Source organism: Chiloscyllium plagiosum, chromosome 14, assembly GCF_004010195.1.
Source record: "Chiloscyllium plagiosum isolate BGI_BamShark_2017 chromosome 14, ASM401019v2, whole genome shotgun sequence".
NCBI lineage: Eukaryota > Metazoa > Chordata > Chondrichthyes > Orectolobiformes > Hemiscylliidae > Chiloscyllium > Chiloscyllium plagiosum.
In genome coordinates, this window is record NC_057723.1 from 80,556,073 (window position 1) to 80,574,428 (window position 18,356).

At 41.4% G+C, this 18,356-nt stretch overlaps 1 protein-coding gene across 5 annotated transcripts in view; it reads left to right on the forward strand.

Moving 5' to 3' along the window:
* LOC122556843 (protein FAM53A-like) overlaps window positions 1-18,356 on the forward strand; it is a 174,661-nt gene that overhangs the window by 48,095 nt on the left and 108,210 nt on the right. For 4 of the 5 annotated variants that reach the window (XM_043704084.1, XM_043704079.1, XM_043704083.1 and 1 more), the window contains exon 2: window positions 12,080-12,341. In XM_043704084.1, the coding sequence (XP_043560019.1) occupies window positions 12,264-12,341 (78 nt within the window). In that variant the 5' untranslated portion in view covers window positions 12,080-12,263. Of the gene's footprint in view, window positions 1-12,079; window positions 12,342-16,426; window positions 16,780-18,356 lie in introns of those variants that run through there. The other variant, XM_043704081.1, reaches the window with a different exon arrangement.

Genomic DNA, 18,356 nt, shown 5'->3' on the forward strand with positions numbered 1-18,356 from the left:
TCAGGGCTCCGGAACTCAATTCCTCTACCAATAAAAGCCAGTACGCCATATGCCTTCCTCACCGCACTATTTACCTGGGTGGCAACTTTCAGAGATCTGTGTACATGGACACCAAGATCCCTCTGCTCATTCACCCTACCAAGTATCCGACCATTAGCCCAGTACCCCATCTTTTTGTTATTCTTCCCAAAGTGAATCCCCTCACACTTAGCTACATTGGATTCCATTTGCCACCTTTCTGCCCAGCTCTGCAGCTTCTCTATATCCTGCTGTAACCTGCCACATGCTTCCTCACTGTCAGCAACTCCTCCGACTTTCGTATCATCCGCAAACTTGCTTACCCAACCTTCTAACCCCTCTTCCAGGTCATTTATAAAAATGACAAACAGCAATGGTCCCAAAACAGATCCTTGCGGAACACCGCTAGTGACGGCACTCCATGAAGAAACTTTGCCATCAACTACTACCCTCTGTCTTCTTCCAGCCAACCAACTCCTAATCCGAACCTCCCACTCACCCTCAATGCCATATCTCCGTATTTTCTGCAGTAGCCTACCATGGGGAACCTTATCAAACGCCTTACTAAAATCCATGTATACCACATCTACCGCTTTCCCCTCATCACCCTCCTTCGTCACCTTTTCAAAGAATTCAATAAGGTTTGTGAGGCATGACTTGCCCTTCACAAAACCATGCTGACTATCCTTGATCACATTATTCCTATCCAGATGTTCATAAGTCCTATCCCTTACAATTCTCTCTAAGATTTTGCCCACAACAGAAGTGAGACTCACCGGCCTATAGTTATTAGGGTTATCCCTACTCCCCTTCTTGAACAAGGGAACCACATTTGCTATCCTCCAGTCTTCTGGCACTATTCCTTTAGACAACGAGGACATAAAAATCAAGGTCAATGGCTCTGCAATCTCCTCCCTTTCTTCCCAGAGGATCCTAGGATAAATGCCATCAGGCCCAGGGGGCTTATCTATTTTCACCCTTTCCAGAATTTCCAACACCTCTCTCTACATACCTCAAAGCCATCCATTCTACTTAATTGTGACTCAGTACTCACATCGGCAACAATGTCCTGTTCCTGATTGAATACTGATGAAAAGTATTCATTCAGTGTCTCCCCAATCTCTTCAGCCTCCACACGCAACTTCCCACTACTATCCTTGATTGGACCTATTCCTACCCTAGTCATTCACTAGAGTGTAGGAGATTGAGAGGTGACCTTTTATAAAGGTGTATAAAATAATGAATGGCAGGTGTTTTTTCCCCAGGGTGGGGGATTTCAAAACCAGGGGACTTATTTTTAAGTTGAGAAAGATGTTTAAGAAAGACCTAAGCAATTTTTATTTTTACAGTGGTTCGTGTGTCGAATGAGCTTGCAGAGGAAGTGGTGGATTTGGGTCTGGTATTGTTTAGAAGATATTTGGATAAGTATATGAATAGGAAATGCTTGGACACATATGGGCCAAGTGCAGGCAGGTGGTACTGAAGGGCCTGTGTCCGTGTTGTATTAGTAAGAAAGTATCCCTGTAGCACTGTACTAGGTGAATGGTATTGTGTGAGGTACGAATTACTGTCTATCTTCTGACACAGTAGTATATGTCTACTGATCTGCCCTTTTGCTTCCAATTTCACTTTTCAGTGGAAAGGAAGGAGGGCAAGCCATTTATAGCAAGGGTCTTCAGTTTGTAAGAGCATAGGATCAAGAAGCTATTTGACCCTTTGAATCTGATCCATAATTCAGAGATAGCTGACCCAGCTATGGTTTCAACTCCACTTTTTCGTGTTTTTCACTGTCCTGATGCCTGAGTTTTTGCTTCTGGGAAAATGGTGTTTGAATGTATGTTGTGTGCATAAAATAAACCTGTTTGAAGCTTATTTGATTTGATTTATTGTCATGTATTCCTAAGTGAAAAGCTTTGTTTACAAACAGTACAGGCAGATCATAGTAAGCAAGGACAGACAGATCATAGGATGGAAAAGAAAACTAAAGGTATACAGGTTACGTTGCACATGGCATGTGCTCGGCAAGACCAACATTAGCAAGATCAGCATTATTTGAAGTTAGAGAGTCATGCATCAGTCTAATAATGGCAGGGAAGAAGCTGTTCTTGAACCTGGTGTGTGTGTGTGTTCAAGCTTCTGTGCCTTTTGCCTGATTGAAGAGATTGTAGGAGAGCATTGCTGGGGTGTGATGGTTCTTTGATGTTGGCAGCCTTTCCGTAGCAATGGGCCATGTAAATGGAGTCCATGGATGGGGGGTTGTGTTCTGTGACGGTCTGGGCTGTGCACACCATCTTGTGTAGTTTCTTACAGAGCAGTTGCCGTACCAGGCCATTATGCATAGGGACAGTATGCTTTCAATGGTGCATCTGTAAACGTTGGTGAGGGACCTTATGGACAGGCCAAATTTCCTGAGCTGCTTACTTTTAAAACTACCAGGAAAATGACCTTCCCTTGCAGGTAGGCAAACTGACCTGTGGTAGGGTGATAGCACTGTTTGTTTGTAATGCTATTTATTTGCTGATCCTGTGATACTTTCTCCAATGACCGGAAACCAGAGGGTTAGATAGGGTGGACAGTGAGAGCCTTTTTCCTCAGATGGTGATGGCTAGCATGAGGGTTCATAGCTTTAAGTTGAGGGTTGATAGATTTAGGACAGATGTCAGTGGTAGTTTCTTTACTCAGCAGGGGTGTGGAATTCTGGATCAGTGGTGCTGGAAGAGCACAGCAATTCAGGCAGCATCCGAGGACAGGCAAAATCGACGTTTCGGGCAAAAGCCCTTCATCAGGACTAAAGGCAGAGAGCCTGAAGCGTGGAGAGATAAGCTAGAGGAGGGTGGGGGTGGGGAGAGAGTGGCATAGAGTACAATAGGTCAGTGGGGAAGGAGATGAAGGTGATAGGTCAGGGAGGAGAGGGTGGAGTGGATAGGTGGAAAAGGAGCTGGGCAGGTCGGACAAGTCCGGACAGGTCAGGGGATCGAGTTTCTGGAGGTTAGAAGCTAGGATGAGGTGGGGGAAGGGGAAATGAGGAAGCTGTTGAAATCCACATTGATGCCCTGGGGTTGAAGTGTTCCGAGGCGGAAGATGAGGCGTTCTTCCTCCAGGCGTCTGGTGGTGAGGGAGCGGCGGTGGAGGAGGCCCAGCACCTCCATATCCTCGGCAGAGTGGGAGGGGGAGTTGAAATGTTGAGCCACTGGGCGATTTGGTTGATTGATGCGGGTGTCTCTGAGATGTTCCCTAAAGCGCTCTGCTAGGAGGCGCCCAGTCTCCCCAATGTAGAGGAGACCGCATCGGGAGCAACGGATACAATAGATGATATTAGTGGATGTGCAGGTAAAACTTTGATGGATGTGGAAAGCTCCTTTGGGGCCTTGGATAGAGGTGAGGGAGGAGGTGTGGGCGCAGGATTTACCAGGGGTGTGGAATGTACTGCCTGTAACAGTAGTAAACTCACCAACTTTAAGGGCACTTAAGTGGTCATTGAATAGGCATATGGACGAGAATGGAATAGTGTAGGTCAGATGGGCTTCAGATTGGTTCCCCAGGTCGGTGCAGCATCGAGGGCTGAAGGGCCTGCACTGCGCTGTAATGTTCTATGTTTTAAATACACCATACCAACTGGAGTCTTGCCAACATGTGAACTGGATTTTTCCCCCCACTTGTGTTTTGTTGTATTACTGGCAACAACGACTGAAAGTTGTGCCCATTGCACCAGAACGGCAGATGAAAAGTGCACGTACTCTTTTTCATGCAGTGGCTGTGCAAAAGGCTGTTGCACAAACTGTTCACAACAGTGAAACTACAAGCAATGTAGTGGCTGCATTTGCTTGTCAAGCTCTGTGAAGAATGTGTTTGTGGAGTTGCTTTTAACATCCCCTCAGGATCCAAAGACTTGGCAAAATTAACTTATCACTGTTCATGTTTGTTTTATGTCTCATTTGTCAAGTCTTGAGCAACATCAATGAAGCTGCTTTTTTTTTTCAATTTTCTTTTGGTGAGGAACGTTGATGCTGGCAAGGTGTTTCCTTTTTGGAGGCATTTGTAACACAATCTTGTGTGTTACCAAATTAATTGTAGCAGGCTAATACAAAATAAGTATTTTTTTATACTGTCTTAGAAATATGGCTCACACCCAAATATAGAGTGTCCTTACTGCAACCAGTGACATTTCTATTTTCTATTTTATAATGTTTATCATTGTAGATTAAAACCAGTTTTGTCTCTGTGTATGCAAGATACTTAACAGTACTTTGTTTAAAAAAGTGAGGGCTTCAATTCCATTTCAAAAAGATCATGCTTCCCTATTAGTTCCACAGAGGATATCTGAATAATTCCTTTCTATATTCCTAAAATTGTTTTCATTTGGATCATGTGTCTGTAAACTAGTTTTTCACAGCTGTAGTGATTTCTACCACGATTGCTCTTTGTGGCAAAGCATTCCTTGCTCCAACAATTCTGTGCAGCGATGTTTGTCCTAACCATTTTTAATATGCAGATACTTGACATTGACCCTTGTTAAAGGAGAGAATCCTTCCTTTGACAAATATTTTATTATAATGGGATTTTGATTTCTCTCTTGGACGTTCCCCTCAGTGGACTCAAGAGTTTCTGATCTCAAGTCTATCTTTACAGTAGTTTCTCATCTGAAGTACCATCCTGATGTGTATGTTTCCCTCAGAGGCTTTTAATGGGTTTTCTTTTAATGGGATGTCAGAAATCCACAAGGTATACTGTTTACCGTGAACAACATTTTTAAGGTTGTTTCTGGTCCTTTTGTAATTGTATCCCTCAATCAAAACTCAACGTACCATTGGCACTCTCAATTTTATTTACCTGAGCACTCTGGTTGCTAAAAGCTTCCTCCTACCAAGGATAACTATAGTACATGGCTGAATTGATTGCACCCATTCCCCAATAATACTGCAGTATGTGCTCCCAACTGACTGCAGGCCAGGGTACCTGCTGCAAGGCCATACTTGATTAACATTTTGCCCAACTCAATAACCATATGTCAGTCCAGGACATCATACCCTGTTCTTTCTATTCAAAAGGTCTACTAGTTCTCCTGAAAGGAGACCTCCCTTTTTCGAGGAGGGATTGTCCCTGCGAACCACCCCCACCCCTCTAAAAATGTAATGTTTTGTCTTTTGTGATTTCTTTCTTCAATCCTCCCACTGAACTATCACAAGATTAATGCCTCTGAATCCCATCATACTGTGCTTGTGTTTGGCTCTAACTTCAAAAGGAATTTTAGTGTAGTTTTTTGGTCCCTGGAGCTCCTTCAGCACAAATGTTAAGTTACTTGCTCCCCTTCCCTTTGTGAATGTCATTTCTCAGAGAGCTTCTAGAGGTTGTAGGAGGAGCTCAGTAACAGCTGCTTGTTTTGTAGAGGAGTCAGAGAGAGGTACAGCACGGAAACAGATCTTTTGGTCTAACTTCGTTGAAAGCATACAGCCCATTCATTAAGTGTAGGATGATGGCACGGCATTCCAGAAGATTATTGTCACTTCAGTACTTAGATTCAAATCTGTTTACCTGCAGCACTGAGAAGATTCCATCAAATTAATCTTAAAGTACATCAGGACGGAACTGCTAAATGATTATTATGTCCAAACTTGATTACTGTGCACATAATCCTGTTTATGCGCAGATAAAAAACTGAAAGAACTGCAGGCGCTGTAAATCAGAAATGAAAACAGAAGTTGCTGGAAAAGCTCAGCAGGTCTGGCAACATCTGTGCAGAGAAATCAGAGTTAACGTTTCTGATCAAGTGACCCTTCCTCAGACAGGAAGGGTCACCAGACCCGATAGGTTAACTCTGATTTCTCTTCACAGATGTTGCCAGACCTGCTGAGCTTTTCCAGCAATTTCTGCTTTTGTTTCTGTATATGCACAGGATCCGCAACTGATGCCGACATTCTGAGGAATAAATTCCTGCATGAGTTGGGCTGATTCTAGATTGATGGTTAGTTGTTGAACCTACAAGTTTTTAAAATGTTTTATCTTGCTGCACCAGGACCCATTTGTCTCTCTTGAAAGAATTTAATCTCTTAAAGCTGGATTCTGACTCCGCCATTACATAATATTAAATGCTGTGATAAATAGATATTTCCAAATTAAAGAGCTTAGGTGAAGAAACGATGCAAGGATTTTAAAAATGTAGAAAGTAAGGTAAATCGTCAATCCGTCACTGGTCAGATTCTGCATGTTGAACATGGACCAATGTAAGCAGTGCTGTTGTGTTTAAATTCCAGATGAACCTGCAGGGGTAAGGGTCCTGGATGTGCTTACATTTTCAGGACCATAGCAGTATAATGAGCTTGGCATGACCACATTTGGTTACATGACAGTGAAATCTGTTCCTCTTTCTCTGTTTTCGACAAGCTTTAACTCTCAGGTGTTATAGCAGTTTTACTATTTAAAGTGGTTATTAGTCCAGCTTAGGTAATGTTTTGTATTTCTAGTTCATAGAATATTCCAATGCAGTACAGGCCCTTCAGCCCTCAATGTTGCGCCGACCTGTGAAATCAATCTGAAGCCCATCTAACCTACACTAATCCATTTTCATCCAAATGTTTATCCAGGGATCATTTAAATGCACTTTAATGTTGGTGAGTCTACTACTGTCTGAATAAAGAAACTACCTCTGACATCTGTCCTATATCTTATCACCTGTCAATTTAAAGCTATGTCCCCTCGTGCTAGCCACCACCCTCTGAGGAAAAAGGCTCTCACTGCCCACCCTGTCTAACCCTCTGATTATCTTATATGTCTCAATTAAGTCACCTCACGACCTTCTTCTCTCCAACGAAAACAGCCTCAAGTCCCTCAGCTTTCCTCACAAGACCCCCCTCCATAACCAGGCAACATCCTAGTTAATCTCCTCTGAACCCTTTCCAAAGCTTCCGCATCCTTCCTATAATTCGGTGACCAGAACTGAATGCAAAACTCCCAAGTGCAGCCACACCAGAGTTTTGTAAAGCTGCAACATGACCTCATGGCTCCAAAACTCAATCCCTCTATCAATAAAATCTAACATACCATATGCCTTCTTAACAGCCCTATTAACCTGAGTGGTAACTTGCGGCATCTGTGTACGTGGACACTGACATCTCTCTCCTTATCTACACTACCAAGAATCTTACCATTAGCCCAGTACTCTGCATTCCTGTTGCTCCTTGCAGTGTGAATCACCTCACGTTTCCACTTTAAACTCATTTCATTTGCCACCTTTCAACCCAGCTCTGCAGCTTATCTATGTCCCTCTGTAACCTGCAACATCCTTCTGCACTGTCCACAACTCCACTGACCTTAGTGTCATCTGCAAATTTAGTAACCCATCCTTTCTATGCCCTCATCCAGGTCATTTATAAAAATGACAAACAGCAGTGGACCCAAAACGGATCCTTGTGGGACACCACTAGTAACTGAACTCCAGGATGAACGTTTCCCATCAACCACCACCCTCTGTCTTCTTTCTGATCCAAACCGCTAAATTACCCTCAACCCTATGCCTCTGTTTTATGTGCAATAGCCTACCGTGGGGAACCTTATCAAAACCTTACTGAAATCCATGTACACCACATCATTTGCTTTACCCTCATCCATCTGTTTGGTCACCACCTCAAAGAACTCAATAAGGTTTGTGAGGCACGACCTACTCTTCACAAAACCATGTTGACTATCTGTAATCAATTTCTTTCTTTCTAGATGATTAGAAATCCTATGCCTTATGATCTTTTCCAATACTTTACCCACAATTGAAATAAGGCTCACTGGTCTATAATTACCAGGGTTGTCTCTACTCCCCTTTTTGAACAAAGGGACAACATTTGCTATCCTCCAGTCTTCTGGCACTATTCCTGTAGACAACGACGATTTAAAGATCAATGCCAAAGGCTCGGCAATCTCCTCCCTGGCTTCCCAGAGAATCCTGGGATAAATCCCATCCGGCCCAGGGGATTTATCTATTTTCACACGTTCCTAATGTGCCGGTTTGGATTATCCTTTTATGTGTCTCTGGGTGCCCCTGCTTAAGGTGACTGTTTCAGAAATAAAAGATATGTGCAATTTTAATATGAAAGACCAAAAGAGATTCTAGATAAACTGGTTAACTGATCTATGTTTTAAAATATTATTTTTTGTCCCTGTTCCTGCAGGAGCAATTTACAGCTTGTCAATTATCCTTGCTCCAACTATTCACTCTTTCCTGTAAATTTGAGTCTGTGCCCAATTTTGTCGACTGGGGAGTATATTTTCACACTTAACTCTACAGTTCTTTTGGGATTCCATTCCTTCAAAGTGTAGTGAGATTGCCAGCTGCTTACTAGGAAAGTTTGTGATGTTTGTTAGCCTCGGATCAGCAGTCCGGGCACTTGCTGCTTATCCTCGCCATTTCAAAGTTGAGTCTGTGTCTTTCTCTCAGGACTAGCTATTCAAAGTCCTCACATACTAACAAATAAAGACTGCATTTCCACAATACAGTGATTTCATTTTCAAACTTTGAACAAAAACACCATCTTGTATAGAAGAGGTTTTGTGTTAGCTAGAATTTAGTACATTCATCCTTCCGTTTGTATTGGAGGATGCAGAGGTCATCCTCAGTTTAATCTGCGGTTTTGATTGAATGATTTGATTTCAGGTGTGTATGAGCTTTTTCTTGGGGGAAGCGTTGTGAGTGACTGGAGGTGTTGGGGTCACATCTGAGAAGAGACCTTAGTAGAAGGTTTACTCACCACTTCAACTGCTGAGGTTGATTTCATGTTAACTATGAGAGAGATTGGAGGGTAAAGTCAGTAAACCACTGACCATTCAGTGCCGGGACCTTGTCTCTCATTTACAGTTATCTGACACAAAATCTCTTGTAAGTTCTAATATGAAACATATTTGAAAAATCTTAAATAAGCTGATGATTAACATGGGTCCACAGTGCACAACCAGTCACATAATGGCAATGTATCAGGCCACTGGAAAGTCGGTATAGAGAATGGAACAATTTCACACTTAATGCACTGAGGAATGGCACTCTTGGGAAGACTGTTTGGCAGAGTGCCAGGCACATTGGTCTGCATTTAACCATACTATACCTGCCATGGAAAGCGAATAGCTGACAGGTAGTACTACAAATGGAGTCATGTTCTGTTTTTCAGTGTTAATATCCTGAATCTGAGGTACAAAAGATGCATCTTTTTAAAAGAAAGTAGGATTATACAAATGCATATACCACTGCCAAATTGGGGCATTTGACTAATTGTGTCTGAGATTAATCACTTGAAGTCAGTCTCCTGCACCCTATTGATGAGAGCGGGGTTAAGAAGCTGAAGTATTTGCAAGTAGGTTTTGCAATGGAACCTATTCTTACTTGCAAATACTTCAGCATTTATGTAAAAATCAAGTATAAGAAGTTTACAATGGGTAAAATAAGTACACGCTTTATAAGCCTGACTATTAAGAATCAAATTTCCAGCAGCACTGTGGTTTTTAGCGTCATACTGCATGGAAACAGACCCTTCGGTCGAACTCATCCATGCCAACCTTCGTGAGGTGTTTGCATTAATACAGTGTTTATTCAAGTCTGTTGCTTGATTCTAACAAGTTGTTAGAACATGACCCAAATAAGCAGGTAGAATATAAATACCACCTACTTGAATCAAACTGATGTGAATTTTATTTGGTTATTAGACTGTCACTTTATTTGAGATTTGAAATAACTTCCTTCTGGTGGTAATTACTTTGGATTAAAGTCAGTACTGTTTTACAAATGCATAATAGAATTCAAGATCCAATGTTTTTGAAGGATATTTGCAATTTCAGTCTAACCTGTGCTGCAACTTCTGTTATTGGTGCCCCTTTGTCTCGCAGAGAAAATGCTTCTGCAGTGTCACAATCACTTTAAACGAGATGCTCAGTGTAGCTTTGCACACATCCAACAGCACTCTGATCCATGGACACAAACTCTTATTCAGTGTAGGTTTGAGGGATAAGCCAAGGAGAAGTCAACCAGTTGCATACACAGTCCACTATGTACTGCTTGTTCTAGGAATGTTTATGAGCCTAGCACTTAACTGCCTATTCCTGCAGGACTGATTTGCTGGTTTGCTGGGTCACATGAGAGGACATTAAGTGTGTCCATGTAATGTGCAGGCACAGGCTGAGATTCATTCCCTGAAGGATGTAGCTGATCCAGTTGCACTTTTATAGTAATCTGGAACTTTAACTATAGTTTTTTTGATTACATACAAATAACCAAGTTTCGCAACTTGCTGCTGTGATATTTCCAGCTCAGTACCATAACTGCCACCACCTTTGTATTCATTGACCCCCTTTTGTGGTGTGCATTTTAGTTTTGAGGATTTTAGAACTACTTCTCAGCTGGTTTGAAAGCTGAACTTTATATGAAAGTAGTAGAGCTGCTTCAGTATTCACGCAACCCCTTACTTGGTGTCAGCAGTAGCTCAGTAGAACGGAGTTGGAAGAATATAGGTTCCAATCTGACAGAGACTCTAGCATATATAATCAAAATTGATACGAGAAAGTACTAGAGAAGCTATTTTTCAGATTAAACCAAAGCCCCTTTTTCCTTTTCCCTGGATGTAAAAGATCCGAGGGTACTGTTTGAAGAGCAGGATAATTCTTTGAGGTCTTAAACAGTATTAATCTCTCCCAAATTCCCCAGAACAGGTTTCCTTATTATTTATCTCATTGCCGTTTCTCACCACCCAACATGATTAAGCATTGAATAATTATCGACAATATCTCCAAATCCTTTCGTCGTCAGGGTGTATGTCATGGAAGCTCAATGTTGTTTCATTGTCACATTTCCCTACATATAGGAATGTTGATGGTTTACTTTTGACACAATGTGATGTTTACGTTCCTATACAAATGCAACTTCTTTGTTTCTGCAACTGATTCTTTTTGGGGTGAATGTGAACCCAATAACAAGACTTTGAGTGCAAAACATTAACAATCATGAAACCAGCCAGCTATGTATTTTAGCTATCAAGGTAGATTTTTGGCCCCACCTACAAGCCTCTCCACTCACCCACGCAGTACCGTCTTTATCTTTGAGGGGAAAGTAGTTGTGAACAGAAGCACGTTACTAAATTCCTCTCTTCTTGATCCTGCTTCAACCAGTGATAGTTAAAGAACAGTGCAGGGCCGGACAGGCCTTTTTGGCCCTTCAAGCCTGCGCTGACACATTTTGCCCTTCTATACTAAAACTGTCTTCACTTACAGGATCCAAATCCCTCTATTCCCTTCCTCTTCATGTATTCGTCCAGGTGCTTCTTGAATGCTGCTGTTGTAAGTGCTTCCACCACCCCCTCTGGCAGCACGTTCCAGGCACTCACCACCCTCTGTGTGAAACACCTGCCTCGTACATCTCTTTTAAAGTCCACCCCCGCACCATGAACCTGTGTCCCCTAGTAGTTGACTTCTCCACCCTTGGGAAAAACCTCATACTTTTCACTCTATCCAGGCCATTCGCAGTCTTAGAAACTTTCGCAACCTCCTGCATTCCAGTGAAAACAAACCCAGTCTATCTAGCCTTTCTTCATTGCTAAAATCCCCCAGACCAGGCAACATCCTGGTAAACATTTCTGTACCCTCTCCAAAGCATCTATATCCTTCTGGTAGTGTGGTGACCAGAACTGTCCGCAATATTCCAAATGCAGTCTAACTGAAGTTTGATAAACCTGCAGCATAATTTGCCTATTATACTTAATTCCTCTTCCAATGACGGTAAGCATGTCATAGGCCTTTTTATCTACCTGTGCTGCTACCTTCGGTGATCTGTGGACCTGCCCACCCAGATCCCTCTGACTATCAATACTTATAAGGTTTTGCCATTGTGGTTTAATTTCCACCTGTATTTGACCATCCAAAATGTATCATCTTATATCCGTCCAGAGTTGTTGGAATATATGTCCACATTATGGGAAGAGATATTGAATTTGGGTTCTTCTACATCTGACGTTATTACATTTTGTTGGTTGTTGCTGCTTGTCTATGTTAAGCTTTTATATTTTGGAAACCGATGTGATTCCACCCTCCTTTTACACAGGATCTTTGAAAGAATGGATTAAGAAAGTATCAAGGTGGTTTGCACCCCACGTGGAAGATGTCTACCTCCCAATGAATCCAGCAACAGTGGAACAAGGAACATGGCGAAGTGAGGGAACGAGTGTTGTGGAGGGAAGAGCTTGGTTGCTTTCTCACAGCACGTGGCAAAGTGTAGAAAGGTTACCATGGTAACTGTCATCACAGAGCAGCTACAGAAACAAAGTTTGGATGACCTGACTTGTAAAGCCTTTAATATTAATTTGGTAAGAGAAACACGCACAGCACCTACGAGCTCTTTTTGCCATGTATGCAGTACATTAAGGTCAAGATTTCTTTTCAATGCCTGTTTTAACCTGTTTGAGAATTTTGCATGTGTCCGTAGGTAAGAGCTGAGAATAACCACAACACTTTGACAGCAGTCACTCAGCACAACCAGTTGTTGCTAATGGTATTCAAGAGAGAGCTGCTTGCCTGTACAACTTAAAATAGAAACCTTTGCATTTAATTACAAAATGAAATTGCTGAAACTGAACAGCCTGTATGGTGGAGAACAGTGACAAACATAAAATGACACCATTTTGGATTTATTTTGTCCCATTTCACATCAAATGATCATGATGTCCACTGTGAGGCATATGGAAGAATTGAGTTTCTCAGGGGACCTCTGAAGTTGGTTCTGTTAGATTGGAGAGGGACTAAATTACTGCCTTTTTACTTTCTAATCTCCTCTCAGTCTTTGTCATATCATCCTGTTGTCTTCTGCTCTATTCACACATTCTATACATGTTGCTTGTGGTTTTATTTACATACACGCTGCGGCCCTGGATAATGAGTCATCTCCCTTCTGGTAATCTTGAGTTCTGAAGAGACGAAATTGGAAGTCTTGAAGCATTTTAACATAAAGTAGTTATTTAGACAGCTTGCTCTCTGTTTAATAAAGCTGGCACACAGTTGACCTTGTATGGCAGTGGTTTTGAAATTTCATCTATGGGATATTTTTGGCATCCCCACTCTTGGGGACCGCAGCTCGAATTCTATTTTAAAAAATGCTAATTCTCCGTAAGAAAGGAGAGCCATTGTTGCATTGCGCATGTTCAAATGCGCATAGGTAATATGAAATGATCTTGAAAATCTATAATCTAAATACAGAAATCTTGATGGACTCCCAGGTTTCCTTCATATCCCCTCTTTAAAACAAGCCCCAATAAATCTTTCCTTCCTGCTATTAATAGGTTTTTCAACTTCTGTGCTTGACCTGTTCATGAGGTGCATTCACTCAGGAAAGTCTTAGCCTGGATGGTAAAGTCTCATATGGTGTGATTTCTTATCCACGTGGTAAATTTGTGTTGGTTTAAAAAGCAAGATTCTACATTGGGCTTTTTTGCTGTGTTTTCTTTTGTTGGAGAGTAACCTGATGTTTGTGAAGTTGAGAATCTGGGCGTGTAATACTTTTTTACATATTGCATTCAACACATCCTAGGCCTAGCTAAGGGTAATGCTTCCTTTGAGTTGTTGCAGTGTGCACTAGTCTTGCAAGTTAGATATAAATATTATATATGGTATGTATTTGGTATATAGTGTGGTTCTGCACCAAGTAACTTAAAACTGGTTTGGCATTATCCTGTTCTTGCATTATGTGATCAGATCTTTACTGTAAATAAAGCTAGTTGATACTGAGATAGTCTGACTAGTGTTCTGTGAATTGTCTAGCACAGTTCCATTCATTTTGTTTGATTGAAAAATACAACTGCCTTATTGTAATATAGAAAAGGGCAAGGATACTCCTATATGATGACAGATATCCTGCATTTTTCTTTTAATATGTAAGAGTCTTAAAAAATATTCTTGTTTATAAAAATAGAAAATCAGTTTTACAGTAAAATTCAGCACAGGACATGTTTTCTATCATCAGACTGTATTTGAGCCTCTGTTATCCAATGCCTATAAACGCAAAAGATTTTAGTGAAAAACTTTCATGCTGTCATACTATTGTCATTTGATCCAATATTGATTGGAGGCTCTTCTGCCATCTGTATTAAAGATGGCACCCAATCTTGAAGGATAGAGAAAATGTTTTCAGGCACTCCAATGGCCTCATTGAAAAGGGAACAAATTGACAGTTTTGTTTGGGAGAGACTTGCCACCTCATTGAACAGGTTGCAACACAGTCAAAAACCGATTTCTACGGATGGTGATGAGAGGTCAGTGACATTGATTTGCAGAGTATGATTTTGGTGAGTGTGACTACGTCAGGCTGTTGTTTGACTTATCTGTGGGATGCCTCTCCCAATTTTGACACGGCACCATTTTAGTGACGAGGATTCTACAGGATCGGTTGTTACTTCTGCTGCCTGGGTCTGTCTACTTTTGTTATGGTTTGACACTTTCTGTCACAGCCATTCGATAGAATGTCTTGCTAGACTACTTTAGAAGGCAGTTATTATTGCCCGATTTGAAATGCCAGGACCTGTGCCACTAAGGTACTACTTTTATTTCACCAATGAATACTTTGGGACTTTACAAAAATTTGTGACGAAGTCTCCAAGTCTCTCTACTGAAATGTTCTGGTCACAGAGATTCTGTTAATTTTTCTAGTCAACACCAACCAACCAAGGTGGCCCCCTCACAGGCTGTCCTTTTGCAGGGAAAAACACAAATGTAAGCCTGTTAGTTTGTATAGTTATATCAGTGACCACTGATGGTCTTACACAGAGACTTTTTTGTACATCAGAGCGAATGAATTTGGAATTTTATTCTTTGAACCAAAGTCATAATTGCAAGGTGTGCCACAGCCACTCACTCATGCTTAGGTTGAAAACAATCTTAAGTGCTGCTACAGTTTGACACAAGACAGGCTGACCCAAGTGTCAATTCACAATCACAACAATCATTGCTTTTGATTTTTGGACAAAATCCTTTTAAATCAGACTGTACTGCTATTAACTAAATTTACCTTGGATGAAGACAGGGTATCCATAAGGAATAGCTGGATTTTGTTTCCTATATTCTGACCAAGATGGATAAATACAATGAACTCAAGCAATCCATCCATGAGCAGGCAGCCAGTGATGTACATATATCAGTAGCTGTTGATATTGCAGAAGCCTTGGCCTACTGTGCTGCTTAGATTGGTGCCTGGAGTTTGTTCATGGTAATGATTTGTAAAGAGAGCACAGATTAGATGTTTTCCCTCCAAGCTGTCTGTTAGTTTCTGTCAGTGAATCCAAAACATTAGGCCGTTGGACAGTTCAGCTGAAGCCAGTTCTCTGTTAGCTACCAGACTGTCCTCATTTGGGGTTAGTCAAAATTAAATACTGCACTGAAGGACAGGTATGGAAGTGTCCAAAACCATTACATAAAGTTAAGTACCTGGAAATGAATCTAGACTTGTACTCCCACACCCCAACCTACCATTCAGTCTTTATTCTTGTCTACCATTTTCACTGGAAATCCCTGTTTCTTGGGCATAAATATTTGAGGAAAAGCTGCATCTCAAAGCTGGTTAACATTATAGGACAGCAAGCATGAATAGTTGAACAGAATATAACCGTTATCTTGACAGACTCAGTAAAAATGTTATATTGCAAGTGAAACACTACTGCATGCTTTAAACCATTTTAAAGTTTTCTTGTGGGTGTTGAAGAACAAGGCTGACCTTGGTGGGGAAGCTGGAAAATCTGTATCTGTTTCTGCAAGAGGTAGTGTTAGACTCATCTTAGATCGAAAGCTGTGTTTCTAGATCTAGCACAGATGCAACATTTTTTTATATAACCACAGGAACCAACCATAACCAGTCAAATAGAGCAAGCATTAACTTAGGCAAGTATATGAGCATCAAACTGAAAAGAGTCCACCCAAGCCGATAGTGACATGCACATTTTCACATTGATTTTGAATTAGTATAGAAAGTACTCCCACACAAAAGCCCAAATGAAGGACAGGTTAAATCTGTTAACTAATCAGTAAGGATGTTATGAAGCCAGTTGATGCCTTGACTTGGTGGGTTAAAGCCCTACCTAGGAAACTCTGAGTTATCATCTCCAGGATGCATCATTTTGAGCAAATAACTTTAACTTGAAAGGGTTCTGTGGTGCAATGGTAGTGTCTCTGAGCCAGAGGGAATCTCAGCACTTATTCATTTCTTATGCTCAAGGATCTATGGTAAAGCAGCAGACATCTAACAGACAGTGAATGAATTCTTTACTGCTACTGTGTTGCAGGAAAGAAACCCAGATGGGAAGAATAAGCTAATTCTGTGGCTATTCCCTGGCATTCATCAATCAGGCTTCAATTGACCGGTTTTGGTTATCACTTTCAGAGTTGGGCTGCAACGTAGAATGGATTGGTCCTCCAATGCATCCAAGAACTTTGGCTTTATGATTAGCACAAAGAAAACTGAAGTGATGTACTGGCCTGCTCGAGGAAAACCCTGTCTCGAACCCAGGATAACCAATCCATGAACAGTACCTGACAGCAGTGGATAAATTCACTTACCTCGGTAGCATGTTCTGTCTTGAACTATGTGCCAAACTGTTACTCTTTATAGCGATAGTCCTGTCCTCGCAGTTCTACACATGAAGGACTTGGACTGTGTACCAACAACACGCCAAGAAGCTCTGCCACCACCACAGGTGTATGTTTTTCTTGCATCCAGAAGGTGATTGGATTCTGCACGCTCAGCTGAAATTGTGTTTGTGGCAGGTACGACACATCTAAAAGTACTTGGGTGTTTATTTAAAGAACTGTGACTTGTAGGATCCAGCTTGAAAGTGGGATAAAGCTAGATAGCTCCATGATGGCCAGTTCAAACATGATGGCCTTCACCTGTACTGTATACATTCACACTGGCAAATGTTAGAATGTCTGTATCAACTCACGTCACATGGAGGAACACTGAAGAGTGCGGGAAGATCTCTGCAGGCTGGGTAGTGTCGAAGGAGGGTCTCTGCGTGCTGGGTACTGACAAAGGTGATTATCTGGGTCACAACTACACTCCTTACGTAAGGAACAATATTGCTTGTTTTGGAAGCATTTCAGAGAAGTTTAATTGTTGGATAAAGGTGTTGCCTTATGATGCTCGGCTGTTTGCATTGAAGTTTAGAAGCATGGAAAGAAGATCTTATTGAATCATACAAGATTCTGAGGGGGTTTGACAGGATGGACACATCAATGATATTTCCCTTTATGTGAGATATAGAGTTGGGGGCACAGTTTGAAAATTAAAAGTCTCTTGTTCAAGATTAAGATGAAAAGGCATTTCCTCTGAGAGTCGTTTCTCTTTGGAATCCTCTAGCCAGAGTGCAATGAGGCTTGGGTCATTTACATTCATGGCTGAGGTAGGTAGATGTTTGATCTATCAGGGAATCTCGGGCTATAGGGAGCTGGCAGCAATATAGAGTTAAGGCCATCATCTTATCAAATAGTGAAGCAGGCTCATGGGACCAGATAGCTTTTTCCTGCTTCTATTCCTTGTGAGCCATTTTTGGAAGTTTCTGAAAATCAGGTGGCAAGGTGAAACATCAAAAAACTGAGCACACCCAAGCTGCCATATCATGCATTTGCATCATTTTGGGATCGTCACAACTGAGCAGGACTGGTTATGTATCTGTGGTGTCTGACACTTTGTTACCTAATCAGTTTTAATGGAGAGCTTGGTACAGGGATGTACACTCATGTTCTCTCTCATTCCACAACTTGATGGGCCATTACAAAATAATCATTTTTCCAGTTACCACCATAACCAATTAAACACTTACAAATAAAAAAATCTATCAAATCAGGTTTCTTACTCAGCATGATTATTTATTATCAAACAAAACATATTCAGTAAAGATCCATAATTGATTCATTTAAACAGTCAGTGAATTGGGAAGTACAATTCTTCCCGTTCCCACTTGTTCTAGTGCTCCCTCCCTCTCTGTGGGGGAAGAAGAAACAAAATATACAGATTGTGTTCAGGGATTGGCTTTCTGAAGGAAACAAATCACTTTGGTTAGTGTATTTGAACATTACATTTCCTTTGTGGTTCTGGGACGTATGGTCAAGACGCTAATCGTTTCTCTTAAGTCTTGCAGATGCAGCTTGCTCAGGAAATAGAATCTTGAGATCTCTCTTTCAAAAGAGTGGATAGATTTCAACCTTAACTGATTGAGGGTTTCCTTTACAGAAATGGTCAAAGTGAGCTAGGTCACTTGTTCTTAGCCTGCATCCATCCAACTTAGCTTGTTCTTAGCAGGCCTTTCTCCGATTCAGCCATATGGGGGAAAATAACATTTCTA